The sequence below is a fragment of the Typopeltis vanoorti genome, chromosome 7 (assembly GCF_054136105.1).
Source record: "Typopeltis vanoorti isolate ZY-2024b chromosome 7, IOZ_Tvanoo_1.0, whole genome shotgun sequence".
In the NCBI taxonomy this organism is placed as follows: Eukaryota; Metazoa; Arthropoda; class Arachnida; order Uropygi; family Thelyphonidae; genus Typopeltis; species Typopeltis vanoorti.
The window spans coordinates 41,492,929-41,514,015 of NC_143555.1; the positions used below are offsets into that span (position 1 = coordinate 41,492,929).

The window sequence follows — 21,087 nt, forward strand, 5'->3', positions numbered from 1 at the left end:
AGTTTGGACCCTTCTTCATTCATATACAAGATGTCAGAAAGGATGGATAGCTGGAACCCACCTGAATCATGGAAGAGAATAACTTGTATCATGATGATTCGTGCCCGCCATCAAAATAAGGATATTACGACTGCTGCCCAATGCTCCCTGAATACAGTAAAAACAATCAGGCATGAACTAGAGACTTGCAATGGTGACTACGAGGATGTAGCAAGAAGAAAGATCCCTAGCAGACGATCTGATTGCGTTCGTACAGCAGAATTCCTCGCAAATCTGCAGGAACAGGTGTTGAAGAACCCTGACATTGGAATTCGGGCTTTGTTCGTGGAGTTGCTAACTGTAGTCAAGCCCTGGATAACAAGGGTAGCCAATGGTAGGCCGTATGTATGGCAGCAGGATTTGGCCCCTTGCCACACCTCCGGGAAAAGTCAAAAATGGTTGTCTGAAAATTTCTACGACTTCACCAGTCCAAATGTTTGGCCTCCAAACTCCCCAGACCTTAACCCCATGGATTATTTTGTATGGGGCGCAGTTGAAAAAGACACCAATCGCACTTCCAGTAATACAAAAGCCCAGTTAATGGATAAAATTAAAACAGTTTTTGCGGCCCTTCCCAGGGAGACTGTAGCATCAGCTTGTTCGAGGTTCCGAAGCAGAATTGAAGCTGTGATCGATGCTAATGGTGGTTATTTTGAGTAAATCTTGTTGATAGTATTGTAATTAACTCTGCCTGTAATGTTTTTTTGTCAATTCATTAAATTTAATAGACAAAAAACAAAGAAGATTTTCTTTTTCCTTACGAAACTGTCAAATTTATCCCGAACACCCTGTATATATATATATATATATATATATATATATATATATATATATATATATATATATATATATATATATATATATATATATGTATATATGTATATATGTATATATGAAATGACATCCTTTTATTTACATGTCAAAATTCGTTTCAGCATTATAAATATCCTCTTAGTTGTATTTCAGTATTCATTTTCTTTTGGCAGTCTTTTTTCTTCTAGCATAATCTCACAACTATAATATGACATTGGATATCTAATCTCACCAAAGTATATGGTTTTACAATTACTATCACTGAATTGATGGCCATTTTCCCAGGTCCGCAATTCTAGCCTACTCAAATCATTCTGCAAGTATTGTCTTGCAGAATGATTTGCTTTATCTGAACCGCATTCCTGTTTACCCTGCCTCTCTTTGCGTCATCGGCAAATAGATGTATGTCGTCTGTCAAATCTTCCCAATATAATTAATGTATAGGTTGAATAACAATGGACCAACTGATCTTTGGGGTACACCGGTGGTCAGTTAAATTCTTTCAGACTCACCCCCTCCCATATACCACTTTTTGATATCTGTCAGTCAGCCATCCTCTTATCTACGCTAATATTATATGCAACAGTCTTCCTTGATGTATTTTGACAAAAGCCTCAGCAAAATCCAAAATAACCATGGTGTATCCATGATACTTTTGCAAATAAGTTGCTCTTACATTACCTTATCTTAGTAAACCGATGCTGTTCATTGCAAAGTAAATATTTCCCCCCCCCTCCGTTTTCTGAATGAGTAACTTAGCCAACTTTTCCAAAATCTTCCCCACCACGCCAAAGATACTAGTAGGTATATAGTTGGATATATCAGTTTTTTACCATCCTTGTGCAATGGGATTATTATGCATTCTTTCTACTCCTGTAGAATCTTCCCTGTTCTGAGACTCAAATTACATAGCTTATTCAAAGGAATAGCCAGTTAAGCTGACCACTCTTTTAGCAGATTTCAGAATTTTTAGGAATTCATAATTCGGATCCTATTATTGAATTCCCATTCAGTTTGTGCAGTTTTAATACCTCCTCCTCCTCATACACCTCAGTTTCTTCATTGCAGTGAACGCAGTGTTGCATAAATCACTTTGATAACTTTTATCAAAATGCTCATTCATGTCTTGAAGAGCCTCTTCTGCATCTGTCACCCTCGCACCATCTGTATTTAGTAGATTTATTCTCTCATATTCATTTTTTCTTTGACTTGCAGCATAAAGATAGATTTCTTTGAGGTTGCCTTTATTTAACTTGCATAGCCAATTTCTTTTCGTATTCATCTTCTCATTGAATGACTTGCTGAATTACTCTTCTGCATGTTGCTTATAATTTTCATAACGGACATTATCCTTATGCGCTTGCTATTCCTTCCACGTCATCTTTTTCTTATAATCTCTTATCAAGTAAAAAATTACGCGTCCATTTCACTCAAACTCTATTTGTTCTTTGAACTCTAGGGATACATTCTGATATTGCCTCATTTAAGTATTTTTAAACATTGCCCAATGCACCCATCCAACAACTGACACCTTGGAAAAGAATCCAGCATAGTCTTCAGTTGGTGATAACCTTCTGCTTTGTAGTTCATGTAATCTTTCCTAAGTGGAACATTCATAAACTCAGCTATTTCCCAAGTGAGTACCGCATGGTCACTGTCACCACAAGTGGCAGAATAGTCACGTCTTTAACTGAAATCCCCTCTTACACTATAATCAAATCGAACACTCTTTGACGTCGAATTCCTTCTGTAACATGCTGCTTGAAGAGGTTGATTCGCAACAGCTCAATAAATTCAGTTTCATTCTTCTCATGTGATTCTACTGTCTTTGCTACCCAATCAATATTTGGCTAATTAAACTCTCCCATTATGATTACTCTTTTTGCATCTATAGTCTTCATTTGGTAATGCATTTCTTCGTTACTAGCAACCGATCCACTATATCTATAATAACACCACACTTTGTATTTGAACTTTATAACCTTCACCTCACACCAGATAGCTTCAAATTCAATGAATGCATAACTCAATAGTCACGTCTTCATAGGTCTCGACACCAACTCAATTTAAGTCATCTAGTATCATTACCAGCACGACTGCTGCTATTAAATACCGTCAATCCTTCCTAAAAACTTACTGTACTCTTTACACTCTATACCAGTCAAAATCTCTGCTTTTGATAATCAAGTCTTAGTAATGTCTACGATCTGATGTACCAACGTATTGACTAAGGCAAACTCTACCCCTTTGTTTATGATACCCCTAGAATTTGTGTACAGACAATAAGCTACCTGAATGTTCTTTTGTGTACTCTTGTGTGTACCTACCTGGCAAATGTGTCACGCAGGTACACACAAGATCTAATTATCTAGTTGTTTTGTTTACGCAGACATACTTGCTTATGCTTAATGGGTCCAAACCGGACGAAGACAAAATCGAAATCATTTTCTTCTCATAGTCATTTCCATTATAATGTCCATTCTAATTATTATCATTGTTAGATAACATGGTCGCTCTTATCCAGATTTTCACCATTCCTCCTATTATAATTTAGTTTCCCTAACTCTGTGTTAGGTCTCATACCAATTATTAGTTTTTCAACACTTTGACGCCAACTGCATCCAAGCGTAGGCCATCCCTCTTATACAAATCTAATCTTCCCTCAAACTCACTCCACACATTCTAAAACTCGCATCTATTCCGTCTACACAGCCTACGCATCGAATCGTTTGCATTATGGTTAATTTTCTCAATTTATTTGCATCATATCATATCTAGGTAGCATACTTGAGCCTCCGTAACTCAGTCGGTATGGACTTTGGTCGTAAAGTCCTTTGGGCAGGAAAGTCCTGGGTTCGATTCGCTTTATCTGGTCTCTTTCTACTAAAGGTGAGTTAGCCGGTCTCTCATAAGGAGGTAGGGGGATTTTTAAACCCGAAAACTGGCTTTTCGTCTTCAGAACATGCAAACTGGCTGCGTTAACACACGCACCTAGACATAGGACAAACCGGGAGGCATAGGGCTAACCATCTTGTCCTCGAAGTGGTCGCGGTTTCAAATCGTAATAGATCATGCCTAATACGAACGTAAGGGGCCACTAAGCCTACGTGAAAGGAGGAGGACGTAGTATACTCACGATTTTCACTTTCTCACTCTTCGCTCTCGCTTCTTCCTACGATCATTTCATATCTTCTCTTATACTGAACACTTACATGTGCTATGTATTTAACTTTTGCTACCGGAAAACTTTAAGTTATAACTAGCCCATCAGTAGTATGTTTTATGGTAGAGTCAACATACCAAATCATATCCTTCTTTTTATAATTCGCCGTATTTACTAACTTACCTAAATTTGTGTTTTGTAGCTTCTTATTTTTCAGCTTAATTTTGTTATCCTGGATATGTTCATTTAAACGCCGCTCGAATTTCTGCAATTCCCGCGTCGTCATTTTAAACTGTATTTATTATTGCAATATCTTAATAAAAATTTCATAAAAGATGGAATACTCTTTAAACCGAAAATTTACACTAATATAGTATAAAGCGCTAATTTTCTGACGAAAAACAAAATACATAAAAATCACCAATTTTAAAAAAGCTCTAAATACACCTACCACTCGAAATGTAGCCTCGAACGGGACTTTCTAGGAGTTTCTCTTGCGAGAAACTGCAAAAGCCTGTAAAGCAGCAAATTCTATACAAGCGTATATCCCTCCCCTTCTCCGTTACATGCATGTATGAAATCTATTTTGTGCATCCACCCACCATACAAGCGTTATAATTCGTCCTTTGTTTACTCTGTCTCAATACACGCAGTGGCGTCCTATATTTTGACAAAAGATTCTTTTCTCCAGAATAATAAAGAGAAGGAACGAATTGTTTAAAATTTAAAAGTTTAAATATCATAAGAAAAATTTTAATTCAACGAACCATCTTTATCTTTTCATCACACAGTGATTTTGTTGTTTGCATTTAATACCATTAGAACAGAAATTATCAGACTAACTATGCACTGAATGTTTATTTTCTCACATTAACTTTCAAATTACAGAATATCCCAATAGTTTGATGACCACTGATACACAAAAGAACACATAATCTCTATTACACATATCAAAATGTTAAATTATCTTCACTTAAGAATACTTTTATAGAATAAATTTAACATTAGAAGAAAGCTCGTGGCATTTAGTTATACAAATGATTTAAAATATCTCACAAGTACAAAGATGTCATTAGTGTAACCGAATGAGCAGTGCTATAATTCATTGAATAAATAATGCAGAATTTAACTTACTCCTCTAGACATATTCCAAAATCATTACGATAACTTTTGAAAAAGTGTATATACAAATTTCTTTTATACAAAAATTGTCTGATATTACTCATCTGAAAGTACAAGATCGATTTATTGAAGCAAGCGCGATAAAAACTACATATAATTCATGAGCGAATATGCAAATTTCTCATCCTCAGTGAATGAAGATTATGCTTCAGATTGCGCGAACTCGTAGAAGAATGGCAGCTGGTGTATTAAGTGTTAAAACTTAATATGGGATGTTGAAAGGGTATTCATGATGTCCTTCGATTCTGGAAAAAAAATGCAGATTAACAACTATTCCTTTTACGTATATTGCGTGCATGCCTGATCGTGCAAATATTCTGCTATCAAAGATCATTATATCTACTTGAACGGATTCGTTTAAACATATCTAATATGGGAATAACTTTTAATAGATATACACTCTTTAACAGTCATATCAAGACTACTTTATAAGCTACATGAGAACGAATATTAGACGCGGCTGTGTGCTAATTTGGAATTCTCCTCACCCATAACTAGAGAAGTCAAATATCTTATTCATTTATATTAAAAGCGGTGCTTTTTAAGTTTTTTTTTTGAAAAGTATCAGGCCATAATCACAGATTAATTATTGGTTATCACCATCATATATATCCGTAATTAGAGAAAACTTATTTGAGTTTGAAATACGTACTTGTATTCATCATCATAAGTTCATCATAGGTTTCTCCAACTATTACTAATATGATAATTATGACCTATGAACTTATAAAAATACCCGGTCTTTAAATAAAAAAGAGAACTTACATCATGAAAGTGTTCTCTAATTATTTCTATGAATGACCAAATGACCACAGAGCAACATGTAACATCTGTTTTCACATACTTTATAAAGAAGATGAAATGATTATGGTTAGTAGGCCACAAAAGCTGTAAATTAAATATGAATATAACATTCGCACATAAATGTGACCAATATTAATTATATTATATAACTAGTCTTGGTTATATGCAATTGTGAGTTTTTCATCACTCTTGAGAAAATAGCTTTCAGCATGATCTTACAACTTCAACAAGTAGAGAACTTGACAATGAAAAATATTTTCTTATATATTTAAATCGTTGATTGAAGCCATGTGTAAAAAATGTAATACGCATTTCTCAGAAATGGTCACATTCATCGTCATAGGCTAAACTCTAACAGACATTTTTACTCAGCAGATATAGAGGGGATCTGAAATTTTCTGATCGAATTAATTAATTTTTGTTCTTCGTGTTTATAACTTTTTACATATCCTAAAAGAAAAGATATTTTCTGAGAAAGCATTTTATATGAAAACAAAATATATAGTAAAAACATTTTTCTTCTAGGTGTTTATCAGAACTTTCCAGATCACTCTCGTTCAGTTAAATTTATCTGTTCGCTGCATTCTGAGAATGCTCAATATAATCTTTCATTTCGAAACCCTAAATAACAGGCTAGACAGATAAGGTTCATTCTATTAATCATCTAAAGTATTATGTTGTATGCTTTGTAGTGTGAATGGAATTAATGGAATAATATAACACCATACGCACACACTCATACATATTTCTTTTAAACATTTCAGGATATTTAAATATAATTCTTACCCTTTAAAAAATTTCATATCAATAAAACGTAAATCAGTGTCTAAATTGATGATGGTGCTCATTTCGCTGTCAGTCAATGTAAAATCGAAAACCTGTAAAAATAAACAAACATTTTTTTAGAATTACTCCTAAAATATAATATTGCGATCATCCTACTATGATATAACTACCAAAGTAGTTATATCATAGTAGGATTCTGAAGTTATATAATCCATACCTATCCCAGAACCAAATTTCTAACAGAATAAAAGCCTATTGTACATTTGGAGCCGTGGATGGCAGCATTGTAGATGAGTATCAAAAGGTTATTTTTGTCACACAAATATCAGAAAATGTAAATATTTTGCCATGCTGCGTAGAATTAAAATTTTCCACATAAAGTGTTAGATGTGCAAATTTTAGAAAGTGTATTTCTATAAATTTATAGCAAACTTCAACGAAACAACAATAGACAATTTCGATTGATTCAATTACTTATTGATTGATAGAGAGAGAGAGAGAGAGAGAGAGAGAGAGAAAATTTAAAATAATTTTTAATTATTAAAGAGAAAAAGAGGGACAGATCCGTACCTGGAAATTGGCCTTTATCCTTCCTGGATTGGTACTTTTAGGGATAGCAATTATTCCTCTCTGGATGAACCATCTTAGAATAATTTAGAATTAAAAACATGTGGCGATGTTTCTTATATAAGTGGTATAATGATTTAATAAATGTTTATTTATTTTTAATTTTATGTTGACACAATATTCTGTTCTATAAATCTTCACCCTCATATGTATTTATTGAAAAACAAAATGTATGAAATAACTACAATAGTATATTTCACTTTCTAAAGATATAAAAATATACGAACAGTAATCAGATATATACTATAGTGAGAAAAGTACTAAACGTAGGCAGATAATGTATACTTTAATATACCCTATCTAGAATATAACAAAAATTAAAAACAGTCATTTTCCAATGGTTGCTGCTTCTCTGCAAATGCGATGGGAGATACTCGACTTATACAATACTCGTATATTTAAGAATATCTTCAAAATCTTTTATTACTTCCTCAGACCTAATGATTTTCTGCTTAAAGAACATTAATTCCTTGGGTTCAATGTTCTTTACGAAGATAAAATTGAGGTTTGACACAAATTACAGTCACGTATTGATATATAAAATGAAAGTTGAGCATTTTAAATCAAAGTTTTCTGTTTTCTTATAAATTTTTATCATTCAAAACGATAGATCATTAAATGAATGTTCAATTTCAGTTCTTTTTGAATTTAAAAGATTGAAATTATTAATTTTCATATAATTTAAAATACTTACTTGTGCTGGAGATTTGTTATATTTCTTACACATGGGTTGTAAAGCTGGTTCTTATAAAGGATTACTTTTGTCTCTGAAAAACAGTAAATTCTTCATGTTTACTCCAATATTTTCCAGAAATTAAAGAAATGATATTCGGATTCACATCTACAATTATCGGATATGGTTGAAATGAATCTTCATAATTTTACAAAACAGATGGTTAACGTGTAGTTTTGTTAAGCGAATAAGGACATTTTAATAAACAGTCGCACCTAATTATGTTTATTAAATATCGTCCATTACTTTTCCTCAGAATACATATTAGGGGGTAAAGCATCTCTATTAGCGGTGGGTCATTTAGTAGTTGAACATTAATAAATGTTGAAATTATTATTTTTTTTTTAATTTTAAAATTTATATTTATTTTCTTTCAGTAAGTATTGTTAAATAATTACAAAAAATGCCTACGTTGTCTCGTGATTATAATGATTTTCAACATGACAGGTATGAAGAAAATCGAATCTATAAAGGATGGGTGTCCCTTATAGATTTGATTCTAGTTCATGACTGGATATTTTCTAATCCTCAGTTTTCAGTTCATCATTAAGGCAGTCACATGTTTTACTCTGGGAAGAAACTGGGAAATTTTAATCCCGTTACTAAACAAAACCATAGAAAACGAATCCACACCACAAATACCAGGTATATGAGAGACAAATGTGCCCATTCCTAACTTGTTCAGCGATTAAAATATGCTACTACAACTACTACTGCAAATTAAGCACAACGACCGTAGTTTACTTATCAGCATGCACAAATTATCCTCATAGTTACAGTCCTAATACTGAGCTATGAAAACGAGAACTTTCCTATCCCTAGCAAATATGCGCTTACTGGAGGAATGAATTATGACTGCTTCAAGTAATGAGGTAAAATGAAAAGCAAGCTCACTGCTAGAATGCTGTTCGTATTCAACTTTTAACTCTCTACAAAAATATCATTAAATATTGTAAAATGATATTATTATCATTGACAGTAGTGCAAACAATGACTAATATCTACTAGACGTACTTGATAATTGGACTTCCTGGAGAACCAAAAAGAGAATATGCAGTGAAAGTTATTCCAAGTTTCTTGCAGAAATCGAACAGTTTGCCTTGTTGGAAATATATGTGACATTCAACCTAGAAAACAAAAGTGAAGGTAAATCAGATTTTTTCCGCTGATAATACTGATTTGTTCTCTGTAAATATGATCTTAATTATACAGATTTGTACCGAAATTGCTGAATTCATTAGTTGGCAAATAGTATTACTGTACTAATAGTGTATAAAGTATATGCAGAATAAATTGAGTTGGAATAACGTTTGCTGTCCAAAGGTACTTAAAATGAAGTCGTGTAATAATACCTCAAAATTTAAAAATGTATATATAATGTTTTTCAAATATTAGAATAATAAAAATTTTAAGTTTTTATTTTTTTTTAATCTTGATTATGCTTTTGATCACACTCTGACATCTTAGCGATTAAGGTGTCATAGGAAGAAAAAAATAATATCAGTTTCTCATTAAGTTCTCAAATTGATATTTGTCTTCCTGAGGAAAACTAAGAAATTTTAGAAGTGTTCGTAGTTTTTAAATCATCGGATTCGAATGAATTTTAAGTGGTGCAAAACTAAAGCGACGTTTACGTTACGAAACTGATATTTTATTATAATGTTTAATTTATGTTCTTTTTCAATTACATTTTTTTAAAACGAATTCAACATATATTTACCTGTATGTTAGCTGGCTTGATTCTAGCATTATCATAAACTCTCTGAATCTGCTTATAGTTAAAATTAGAAATTCCAATTGCCATTGCCTTAGCCTTTCCTGCATCTACCATGTCTTCCATACCCTGAAAATTAAAATATAATATAAATAAAAAAAGAATCTAGCGCTACCAGAAAACAGCTGGTTTCTTTGTTCTAAAACTAGTGATCATTTTCTAAATGTTTTGAAGGTTTATGTATATTTATATAAAAATATGAACCAGAAAATAATAAAAATCTTTCTGAAGTAGATACAACATTTAACTAAATGTTGTATCTACTTCAGAAAGTAGATACAACATTTTACTTTAGATTATGATCGCTTTTAATATAAAAGAAAAGATTTTTTTGTGGTTATCCTTAACACTCAACAAAACTCCTGACCCGCTCACACAATTCATGAGCGGATCAAGCGCTATCTATACCTGAAAGTATAATAATGGATAGAATATATTAACATAAAAAGTGCAGCCGTTGCTGAAAGTAAACTCACCTTCCATACGTCCAATAGGTCAGATATCGTATTTTACCTGCCCAGTATTGACTATTTGTAAGAATTCACTATCCTTCATATGCTAGTGGGGAGAAATTATTAACACCGTCAGCTCTTATTCATATTTTATCCTTGAATTATTTAATAATTGAAATATTTTTCTATTTTTTCATCACTTTTATGGTATCAAAATTTTTGTAGGATATCGAAATCGAAACATTGGTCATCACAATATAAAAAATTCAGAAGAATAACAATTAATAGACAACGATCAGTAATGAAACGCTACATCACACACACACACACACACACACACACACACACACACACACACACACACACTACGAATATCGTTTTTTTAAGAAGGACCTGTTGCAATTTGGTATGAAAGTAGCATTAAAATGTAAAAAAACGCAATTACTGCGTTAAAGAAGTGAGGGAAAAAAGAGAGAGAGAAGGTGTAGATTTTTTTATTTAAAGAGACTGTCGAGTACATTATTATCAGGGCTGTGCGTAAGTGTTGTCCTGTATGCTTTAATAATTCAGTTTGGTTTGATCGAATTTGAATGCATGCATTATATTGCATGTATTAAAATTTCACCGCAAGTTATGTTAAAATAAGTTTAGCTTTTATATTTAATATAAACTATTATTATTATTTTGCTTTAATGTTGAGATTTTTAAGCCATAAAGCTTATTATTATTATTATTACACCGTAAGGTACGATAAATCTATATAAACAGTTATCTCTTATCTTAAAGCCGTTACGAAACTATTTTAAAGAAAGAAAGAAAGAAAGAAAGATAGAGGAAAAGAGGAGAAAAGAAGTTCGGTGAATATTCTGATAGACACATAAGGATGAATATTTTCGATGATCGTGATTTTAAATTGACATATAAATTCGTTTCGTGTGTTTATAAAATGTGCAGTTTATATCTGTAGATGGCGTCCTATTCGAGCAACAATAGCATTCTGCATAACATAACAGAAATATAAATAAAATACGAGCCTAAATCCTTTCCGTATGACGTACCTGCATTGCGAACGGAGTGTGAACTAAATAAAGGTCAACGTAATCAAGCTGTAAATTCGCTAAAGACTTCTCCAGAAAATGTTTCACCAAATGTCGGCGATGTCCATGTAATGGAAGCTGTGGGAAAGAAAAACACTGTTTTTATATCAATGTCAATTCTTTTTTAGCAAGATACTGTTATCTCCTTTTTAATAAGAGTGCATGGAAGGAGCAATGAGATATATAATTCAGTATTCTTGCTAAAACTATAAATACGGAAATATTTGAAAATTCTTTTGTAAAAATCAGTTTAAGCAAACCAGTTAAATATGTTATTTCTCGAAGTAAGCACCCAAAAAAAACAACTAAATTCGTATATTTATTTCCCTTGAGGTCCCTTTCAGAGAAAACAGTCACCTTATAATACTTACTGCACTGCGAGAAAAACATTCGTTTACTCATGAAAATTGTGAAGACTTACCTTGGTCACAATGAAAAGGTCTTCACGCTTGACTTTCCCCTGATCGAAAGCTTTCTTTAGAGCTTTTCCAATGTCGGGTTCATTCTGATACATATAAGCTGTGTCAATGTGTCTATAACCTGCTTCCAAAGCTGCCTCAATGGTTTCATCTATTTCTTGGGGAGTTGACTAAATTAAGGAATAAAGTTACTAAATGCGATGATAATATTAATAATAATAATAATGCAAATATATCAAAATAGATTAAAGATATCTCAAACAAATATCTAGAGTTATAGTAATAGCGTAGTAATGAAGTCACTCTATATAAGATAATTGTTTAAATGCTTTAAAAAAAAACTCTTAAAAGATAAAACATACTTTTCGATATATAAACTTCCGCTTCATCATTGGTCACTGTCCATACTCATTAAATTAGCATTTCAGTGAAATTGAGAAGTGAGTTAAAGTTACAGTCACTATGAGAAATATATTATCTAATAAAAAAAATATGCTGCACCTGAGCATCCTTACTTTTACTCTAATATGGAGTTGGTCCATCCCTTTGCTGCTATAACAGCCTTAATTTTCTGAGAAAGCTTTCCACTAGGTTTTAGTACGTTGTTCAGGTAATTCCCTTTTCATTCTTCCAGAATAGCATTAAGAAGGTGGTAGGGACGAGCTCATAATCACCGTTCGAATTCATCTAACAGGTATTCGATCAGAGCTATGTGTAGCCAGTCAAGTTCTTCAACACAGATCTCATCAAACCATTCCTGCATAGACCTCGATTTGTGGAGGTGCGAATTATCGTTGTCATACAGGAAAGGGCTTTCACCGAAATGTTACCATAAAGCTGAAAGCAGGAGTCTAGGATGTCATTGCAGCGGCAGCGTTAAGATTCCCTGTCACTGGAACAAAGGGACCCAGCTCAAACCACTTCAAAAACTGTATATTTGACACACTAAATTCGAGCAGGCAGCATTATGCCAAATGGTGAAAGACTGATTTCACTCCAGACAACGCATTTCCACTGCACTAGATTCCAATGGCGACGAATTTTAAAGCAGTCCGCGCGACGCTTGGCGTTGCTTTTGCTCATTTTAGGTTCGACCATGGAAACTCATGTACTTTAACTCCCGACGAACAGTTGTTGTTTCTGCATTGGTTGCAGAGGCACTTCGGAACTCAGTCGCGAGTGTTTCAACAGAGGTCAATTTTTTCTTGCTACGTGCTTCTGCACTCGGCGTTTCCGCTCCGTGATTTTACATGGTCAACCAGACCGTGATGGTGTTGCTCTTAGACGTTCCTACTTCATAATAATACCACTTACATGTGATCGGGACAGCTGTAGTAGGCAGAAATATTCCGAACGAGTTGTTGTAAAGGTGGCGTTCTGTGATAGTGACACGTTGAGTCACTAAGCTCTTCATTTCGGTCCATTTTGCTATTAATATTTGTCTATCAAAATCATGGAAGATTACAACATAGTATGCTTCCTTTAAGACCTGTATCAACCACGGTTTTGATGTATATCGTCATATCCTTTATATTTTAGTGCTTGTAAAAATGGAGGAGAAACGGTTTTCGACCTTTAAATGCATATATAAACATAAACCTGCATTTAAGCATCTGCAGGTGCATATAGATAACTACATAGATGCAGCTTGTGAATGAAAGTTTTGTTTTGTATTTTTATATTTAATATTTCAAACCGGTCCGCGCGGTTAGCCTAGTGGCTGTGCGCTTCGCAACCATATGCCTGGGGAAAGAGTGTCCCAGGTTCGATTTCCGTCGGAGACGTGAAGAGCTGAAGAATCTTCCTCAGCCATAGTCAAGTTAGCTGCTCTTGGGCGTGGCCAGTAAGGTTTTTCTCCGCAGTTTATGTGGGGTTTTTCATCCCGCAAAGCAAGCAAACCAGCCTTGAGAACTCAACACCACTGCGGACATAGGATATACCGAGGTGTAGACTGATCACCTTATCCTGTGAACTGTTTAGGTCCGATGATTAATAAACCCTCGACACCGCAAGGCAAAAGAGGGGGAAAGGAAAATTTTTAATTTTACAAATAGAGTATATATTTACATTTAAAATTGAATTTATTATAAAGGCGACCTTGAGACAGTCAAATAATTTATTACACAGTTCAGGAATGAAGAATGGGATTGTATGGATGTGAATTATGTAGATGACAACGTCATCTTTTGTTTAAAACAGCGCCATTAATATATAACTATAATCCCCAAGTGATACGCTAAAACCATGACTTGCTAAATATTCCAAGTCCATGTGGCGGAACGTTAACAACAGATCACCTTGTGCTTCGAGTTAAGTTTTAGTTGCAAACTAAATATTTATTCATATACAGAATAATCACTTTCAGAGAAACGAACTTTCTGTGTAAATTTTTATTTGCATTTGCTTGCATGAAAAATAAGGATCTTTATACCAACTTTGGAGATCATTTGCTGAACTAAAAAATATGGAAAGATTCATGAAAAGGTGCATCTTGCATCTGTTCACCGATTTCAATAAAATTCATCATTACAAGAATTGAATCTATAACACAAAGACGTCAAAAAGCTATTTTTGAATATCAAATTTAATTCAATTCAATGCACTCAAAGCAGTTTTGCTATGATTTTTTCCAAATTAATTTTTCTAATAAAAATTTTAAACTAAAAAATATGCGATAGAATAGGAAACAGGTAAACAACATAGGGCTAAATTATATAATACTTTAAATTAAAAATAAAGGTTCCAGATGACAACTTATCCAGTTATCAAATGACAACTTATCCAATGATAAGTTGTCATTTGATAGCAGAAAATACAAATAAAATGATGATAAAGCGTTTCTGTTCAGTTAACCTTGGTTGAGCAAATTTTGGTTTTGCGGTTTAGTGGAACTGAAGTATCTTGATGCTAAATTAACCATTAAACCTATACGATATGGGCAAAACTTATTTTCAAGTATTATGCTAGGCATAAATAAACAATTTTTGTCTTTATACGTTTTTATTTTGATAGAATAATTATAACATATTTTAATAAGATAAAAAATTCTATCTTCGATTTATTAGAATTAAATATGAAAATACCATTTCCTTATGAATTTTATTATAATTAAACAATGTTTTCATCGATATAAAAAAACAGCGAATGTTTTCTTTTGGCAGTGTAGTCGTAAAACAAGTTTCTGAGTAAAGAAAGCAAAAAATAAAAAGAAAATGATGACGATAAAGCGTTTCTGTTCAATTAACCTTGTTAATTTACTTTTGAATAACCACAAACAATCTATGAGTTAACATAATACTTCCTGTTTGAGCATGCGAGTGAAGACGATAGCACAGTTCGCCAATAACAGCGGCTTGCATTGCTGATTTTAGTTTCAATAAGGAAATTTCCCTCCCGTCTTCTACCCTCCATCAGCATTCAAAAGGTTTTATAATTTTTTACCTTTATAATTTTATACTTTATAGCGCGCGTTTAGGATCTATCCAGTATATAAGTCCCATCGAGAACATGCTCCAACAATGCAAAACATGCGTCTTTCAGTCTAGATAATAATTAGAGCAAATCTTTGCACCCAGACGAGTCATGTTTTCATAGTAATATATTGACTTCGTGAGCAGAAACTACATTTATGAGTAATGGAAAAGCAGCCCCTCCTTGTAATACATGTACTCATGAAATAATGAGTGTGTGTGTGTGTGTGTGTGTGTGTGTGTGTGTGTGTGTGTGTGTGTGTGTGTGTGTGTGTGTGTGTGTCTACGTGTTAATGTAGAACAGGGATGGGATGATATGCAGACACACACACACACACTCATTATTTCATGAGTACATGTATTACAAGGGGGAGGGTGCTAAAAGGTCATGGTGAATTTATTGTTAAAAAATGTTGCAGTTGATGTAATGATAATAACATTTTCTTGTTTGCTTTCGTCAGAAATTGAAGTAACATCTTTAAAGTGGTTTAAAATAGTTTCCACGCGCGATATAAGAAAGTTACAAAATAATTTTTAAATGAGAGGTGTCTATAAATTGCCTATCACTATCTTTCGTTAATACAATCCCAGCACTTCCTCCATTACTTTTCATAAAACTGTCCACTAGCCGGAACGGGTTTGTTATTTTACAAATGAATTGCGAATAAGTTATAAAACACACAGATTGAAAGTAATATGTAAAAACATCTTTCATAAATTCTTGTCATTTTATCACAGTCAACTTTCACTAAACAACCACATGAAAATGATGTGCAAAATGTAGAACGCAACATTTGATCGCGAATCCACTATATCAAGACCAAAAGAAAACATTGTTCATACCTGCCAGGTTCCTATTCCAATTATGGGCATTTGCGCTCCATTGTTAAGTTGAACAGATGTAGCCATGTCGAACTAGAACTGTGTGTATCGTAGCTATCTGGCAAACGAACAGGAAGCTTTAGCAGAATGCCAACAGTAGAGTTGGCTTTTCTAGGTGGCCTTGAAGCGGGAGTTCGCAGTTATCTCTACTACGACCTTTCTGTCAAGTTTTGCAATTGTCTATCGCTATGATCTCGAATCCGCCTCCCCTGACTTTTCTTTTCTTCTTTAATAATACCGATAGAATGTTTTTCAATTCTTCTGTGATAGTTGAACTAATTGAAACAAGAACCAGTTTAATACATGTTAACGATCCCTGAAATGAATTCTTGTTCTATAAAATATGGAAACTGTATTTTAAATCGTTATTGATATGGTTGCCAGAATTTTAGCTATCTAATTTCTGTTTAATTAATATGGACAGAAAATATTCTTGATCATATTCATGAGTATATTGTTACTTGTCTTTAATTGAAGGAATTCGCGAGTATATTACATAATGCTGTTCGTCGAATTTTTGTATACTTTCGGCTGTTTATATTGTATAAACTATGGAAATATAATTCACATAATAGGTTCCAAATTATTACCAAAAAAGTCTCTTTTTGTTCTTGTTTAACAACATTGCGTAATATACAATTAAAGCCCAAGATGTTTATTATTATTATTATTATTATTATTATTATTATTATTATTACTATTATTTTAATAAGGGATGTTCCCACAGTCAAGTGTTGCTACTATGGGCGCTTCCTTCTTCGAGCTTAGGCTATTAAAAATAATAATTTAAAAAAGGACCAATTTCGTCCTCCCCGTTCCCAAATCAGAACCGAAGCCTATTAATCCGGTTCTTGTCCAACAGTTTAACTCTGAACTTAGGGAAACTGTTAATTGATTGAGTAGTGAGCAAGCAAGGCATGAAACAATCAAACTTACGAATGATTATTATTTCTTAAATCATAACAAGACATTAGATAAGAACAAACACACTTTATATATTTGCACAATTACTTCCTTGGCAGGCACTTTGTACTTTAAAACATCATTCAAAGCAAAGAAACAGTCGGCATGCATTCGACAAAATGAAACGTGACGAAACTTCGTTAGAATTTTTTGTGACAGTTCGTTTTATTTCAGTGAATTTAATGAGGAACTTCTGGTGCAGAATTAGGAAAGGAACTGAAACGAAGTGACTCAGGAATCTGATGAGAACAATGTGGAATGCGCATCAGGAGCAGAAATTCAGAAAGGTTCATAACAGTTTGCAACAACACGATAGATTCCGTTTGCCCCCCCCCCACCTCCTCCACACACAGAGTACATGAGTACCATCGCTACATGTACATCATACTTCAAGTATGTTGTACGTGTTTCATCACCATGGGAACAGCACTGGATGGGTACAATTTTTCAAACTAGTGGAACGCGTAAAAGAGATATAAAGTGATCAGATTAGATCAAAAGTGACCAATTTTGTACTCAATCTTTATTCTCTTAAATTTAATTAGAAAATACAGAATATCAGAACAATTTGGAGACCTGTGTTATATAAATAAAAACAAATCTCAGTTTTAATCCTCAGCTAAAGAATAGTTTTATAGAATAGATTTCATATTACACGACATGTAATGACAACGATTTATACAATTGATTCAAAATATCGCATAAAGACAAATATATTATCAACAGTATGATTGAAAGGGAAAATTATTAATTAAGTACATGGCAATAATGTACTGTATATTATAATAAGCTTTGAATAACAATTCATTATAATACACACGTTATTTAAATGTCATTTGAAATGACTGATCTGAAACTTCAATATCAATCCATTAAAACAAAAGCGATGAAAACGGCAAATAATTTAAGTGCAGATGCGCAAATTTGTTCATATGAATGAAGATAATTAGGCTTCAAACGTGTTGTGCAGATTCGTTGAAAAATGACTTCAAATATAGATTAACAACCCTTAATACGGTTTGTAGAAAGGATAGTCATGATGTGCTTTGACTCTAAAGAAATATAAGAAATCCTAATTAATAACAATAGTTTGAGACGCAGACAAAAATAATTAACGTAATAGTTTACATTTTTACATCAAGCAGAAAAAAAAAGTTATGCAGTTTGCATCTCCCTGGTAAATTAGGCTGGCTTTTGTGTCACTCTGTGTGTGTGTGTGTGTGTGTGTGTGTGTGTGTGTGTGTGTGTGTGTGTGTGTGTGTGTGTGTGTGTGTGTGTGTGTGTGTGTGTGTGTGCACAATTTCAGCTTCTAACAGTCGCTAAATCTAGATATGAACAGACTTGTATGTCTAAACCAAGTATTCAAATAGTTTTAACCGCTACAGACGATTATTTAATAGTCGTATAAAAGCTGATTTATAATGTATGCGAGAAGGGACATTAGAATCTGCCTGTATTCTTATTTTAAATCTCCTTAGCAATAGTTGGAGAAACCGATGATGATGATAAACCCGGTCTCTTTTTTTAAGAAAAAAAAGACAGGATTATCATCTTTATAATCATCATCACAGATTCTTCGTAGGTCATTGTCATGAGTTCGTAATAGGTTATCATTATAGGTTTTTCCAATTATTGCTGAGGAGAATTCCAAATGAGCACACAGCCATCTTAATCGTTCTCACATACCTCATAAAGCAGTCGTGATATAACTGATAGCCAATATAGGTATCGTTATGGTACTCAAATGTACATTTCGGTACTAGAAGGATATGCATGATACGTAAACCAACTTAGTAATACAACTTAATTTTAACTAAATTAGCTGGCATTGCAAAATATGATTATTGGTTTATCCATATAAAAATATATTTAAACAATAGAGAGCAGCCATAGTAACAAGTAGTGTCATATTAGCCATCACATTGTAAGAGATATTTTTATGCTCCACATAAACCCAATCTGATCTATTCGTTGCATACCGAGAATGCCAAGTGAAACACTCTTTATGAAATCTCGAAACAGAGGTCAGATGGCTAATAACTATTCTGTGTAATTATGTAAATTATTCCGCTTTACGTTTGTACTCCGAATGGAATTAGTGGAACAGTAGAACACCACACACACACACACACACACAGCAGGGGCGAATTCTCCATGCTTGCTATGCTTGCTTTGCCAGCTCATTAATTGAGAAAGAAGTAATATGTAATAAATGCGTGCATTTATAAGCATTCCATTTAGACTTTTATTTTTGTAGACAGAAGACGTCTTAAGCTTGCGAGGTAATAATTGAGCTTTGCGTTGTGTATCGAAGGCCGATGCCTGCTCGCCTAGTCAAAGCTACCTTGGCTTGCTCTGGTGTTGGAACTTCCAAGTCCTCGCAGCAGTACTGTGATTTCATGCGCGCTCATAGCCATTTCACGTCGTCTCACTCTGTTGCTTAAACACAGGCCATACGCAGTCAATGTAGCTCTAGCCAATGAGCTTCAGCCAGCCTTTACAAGTGTGCGTGTTGCTTGGGAAAATTAAGTTACTTTTTATGACGATGTTATTGACCAGTTCATAAAGAAGAACCGAAGGGTTCTTCTTTATGAACTGGTCAATAACATCAGTGGTCAATAATGATCAGTAATTCATTATTCCGCTAATCAGACTTAAATCACACATTCCCTGAATGATAACAAGAGCAAGCGTGCATTTCATGACCAGCATTCGCCCCTGCTGGTTTCTCAAAAGGGTTAATCAGTGGAAAAATAACCCACTTTGCTTGCCTAACTGTGGTCCTAAGACAGTCTTCAAGAGCGAGAATGCCGGCTTCTGAATACTCTTGTACGGACTAACAGAATTTTCTGCGCGCAGCACTTGACCGAAGTATTTAAAGAAGGCTGTTCTTCCCGACCCATATCTCACCAAACTATGCGCAGGGAATTGAAGAGGATCAGTATTGAAGGTCCAACAGAATAGATTTCCCTTACTTAAATTTAGCATACTCATTCAGGCACAGAACTAATCAATTTAACCACTAAAAATATAATTTTACACTGAGTTGGGTTTAAAAAAAGAATTAAAATTAATTTTTTTCTGGAACACGCACGTTATTTTTATGAACGTATCTTGAAATTCGTCAAGGTGAAGTTTAACCCTGAAACAGCGGTGTTTTATGAGATGAAAGGTGAGGTCAGAAAGAAAAAAAAAAAACTGACCCTACCTTTCAACCGGTTGTTCTCGTCTAGGACGCGATCAACTTTTATCCGGGCTCTTCATTTGAAAGCGAGCATCATGAGAAGTGGAAGGATTTTTCATCATGCAAATAGACAAACCAGCCTCGTGAACACATAGACATATATCTATAGACATAATTATTTACTATTGCAAGAAAGACCTGGAAAACATCTCGTTCCATAATTATTATTCGTTTTACAGTAATATGTTTGCAATACCTCTTACAGTAATAGGTATTGGAGGGCAGTTAATAGGTGACGAAAAAGTTCGGTGTTATGAAAACTGCACTGTTTAAAACATTATTATAAAATATTATATTATATATTTTATTATAATATATTATAATATATTAGTGTGACACTTTCTGTGCAATTACAGTATTGGTGATGGGAGAGGATAATAATTACGCATCATTTGTTTACTGCAAGCTCATTAGAAATATTAATTAACGTGCACAGAAAATTTAAAAAGGGTTAAAATGAAACGATGAAATAGCAAAGATTTTTTTATTGTCAGCTGAACACGAGCTTTTATTTGCTCGTGTCAAAAAGCTCATTTAATGAGAATTCTTTTGTGGGCGCTTCAGCGAAAGCTTGGTCTAATTTATCTTCACCTACTTCATATTTAGTTCTAGTGTCAGCCATTTACGTTTGTTAGTTCC

The 21,087-nt window shown here is 33.6% G+C and overlaps 2 protein-coding genes across 2 annotated transcripts; both read right to left on the minus strand.

Moving 5' to 3' along the window:
• Positions 1 to 4,854: 4,854 nt before the first annotated feature.
• Positions 4,855 to 9,989, minus strand: LOC150104618 (1,5-anhydro-D-fructose reductase-like). Its single transcript, XM_090395814.1, has 6 exons — positions 9,868 to 9,989; positions 9,162 to 9,274; positions 8,109 to 8,181; positions 7,358 to 7,441; positions 6,788 to 6,879; positions 4,855 to 5,442 (listed from the first exon to the last, which is right to left on the minus strand). Exons 3-6 carry the CDS (start codon positions 8,139 to 8,141, stop codon positions 5,400 to 5,402), a joined length of 252 nt encoding a protein of 83 aa, XP_090251940.1. The 5' UTR covers positions 8,142 to 8,181; positions 9,162 to 9,274; positions 9,868 to 9,989; the 3' UTR covers positions 4,855 to 5,399.
• LOC150104619 (aldose reductase-related protein 2-like) lies at positions 8,929 to 16,308 on the minus strand. Its single transcript, XM_090395596.1, has 6 exons — positions 16,203 to 16,308; positions 11,892 to 12,059; positions 11,432 to 11,548; positions 9,868 to 9,990; positions 9,162 to 9,274; positions 8,929 to 9,076 (listed from the first exon to the last, which is right to left on the minus strand). Exons 1-6 carry the CDS (start codon positions 16,266 to 16,268, stop codon positions 8,929 to 8,931), a joined length of 735 nt encoding a protein of 244 aa, XP_090251722.1. The 5' UTR covers positions 16,269 to 16,308.
• Between the last annotated feature and the right edge of the window lie 4,779 nt (positions 16,309 to 21,087).

Excerpts from the sequence above, each read along its gene's own strand:
- LOC150104619 (XM_090395596.1), bottom strand. The coding sequence starts at position 16,268 with ATGGCTACATCTGTTCAACTTAACAATGGAGCGCAAATGCCCATAATT. Across the intron at positions 11,549-11,891 it reads ACCTTTTCATTGTGACCAAG|CTTCCATTACATGGACATCG; the intron begins GTAAGTCTTCAC and ends TCTTTCCCACAG. Across the intron at positions 9,991-11,431 it reads ACACTCCGTTCGCAATGCAG|GGTATGGAAGACATGGTAGA; the intron begins GTACGTCATACG and ends TTTAATTTTCAG.
- LOC150104618 (XM_090395814.1), bottom strand. The coding sequence starts at position 8,141 with ATGTGTAAGAAATATAACAAATCTCCAGCACAA. Across the intron at positions 6,880-7,357 it reads GGATAAAGGCCAATTTCCAG|GTTTTCGATTTTACATTGAC; the intron begins GTACGGATCTGT and ends TTATTTTTACAG. Across the intron at positions 5,443-6,787 it reads GATATGAAATTTTTTAAAGG|AATCGAAGGACATCATGAAT; the intron begins GTAAGAATTATA and ends TTTTTTTTCCAG.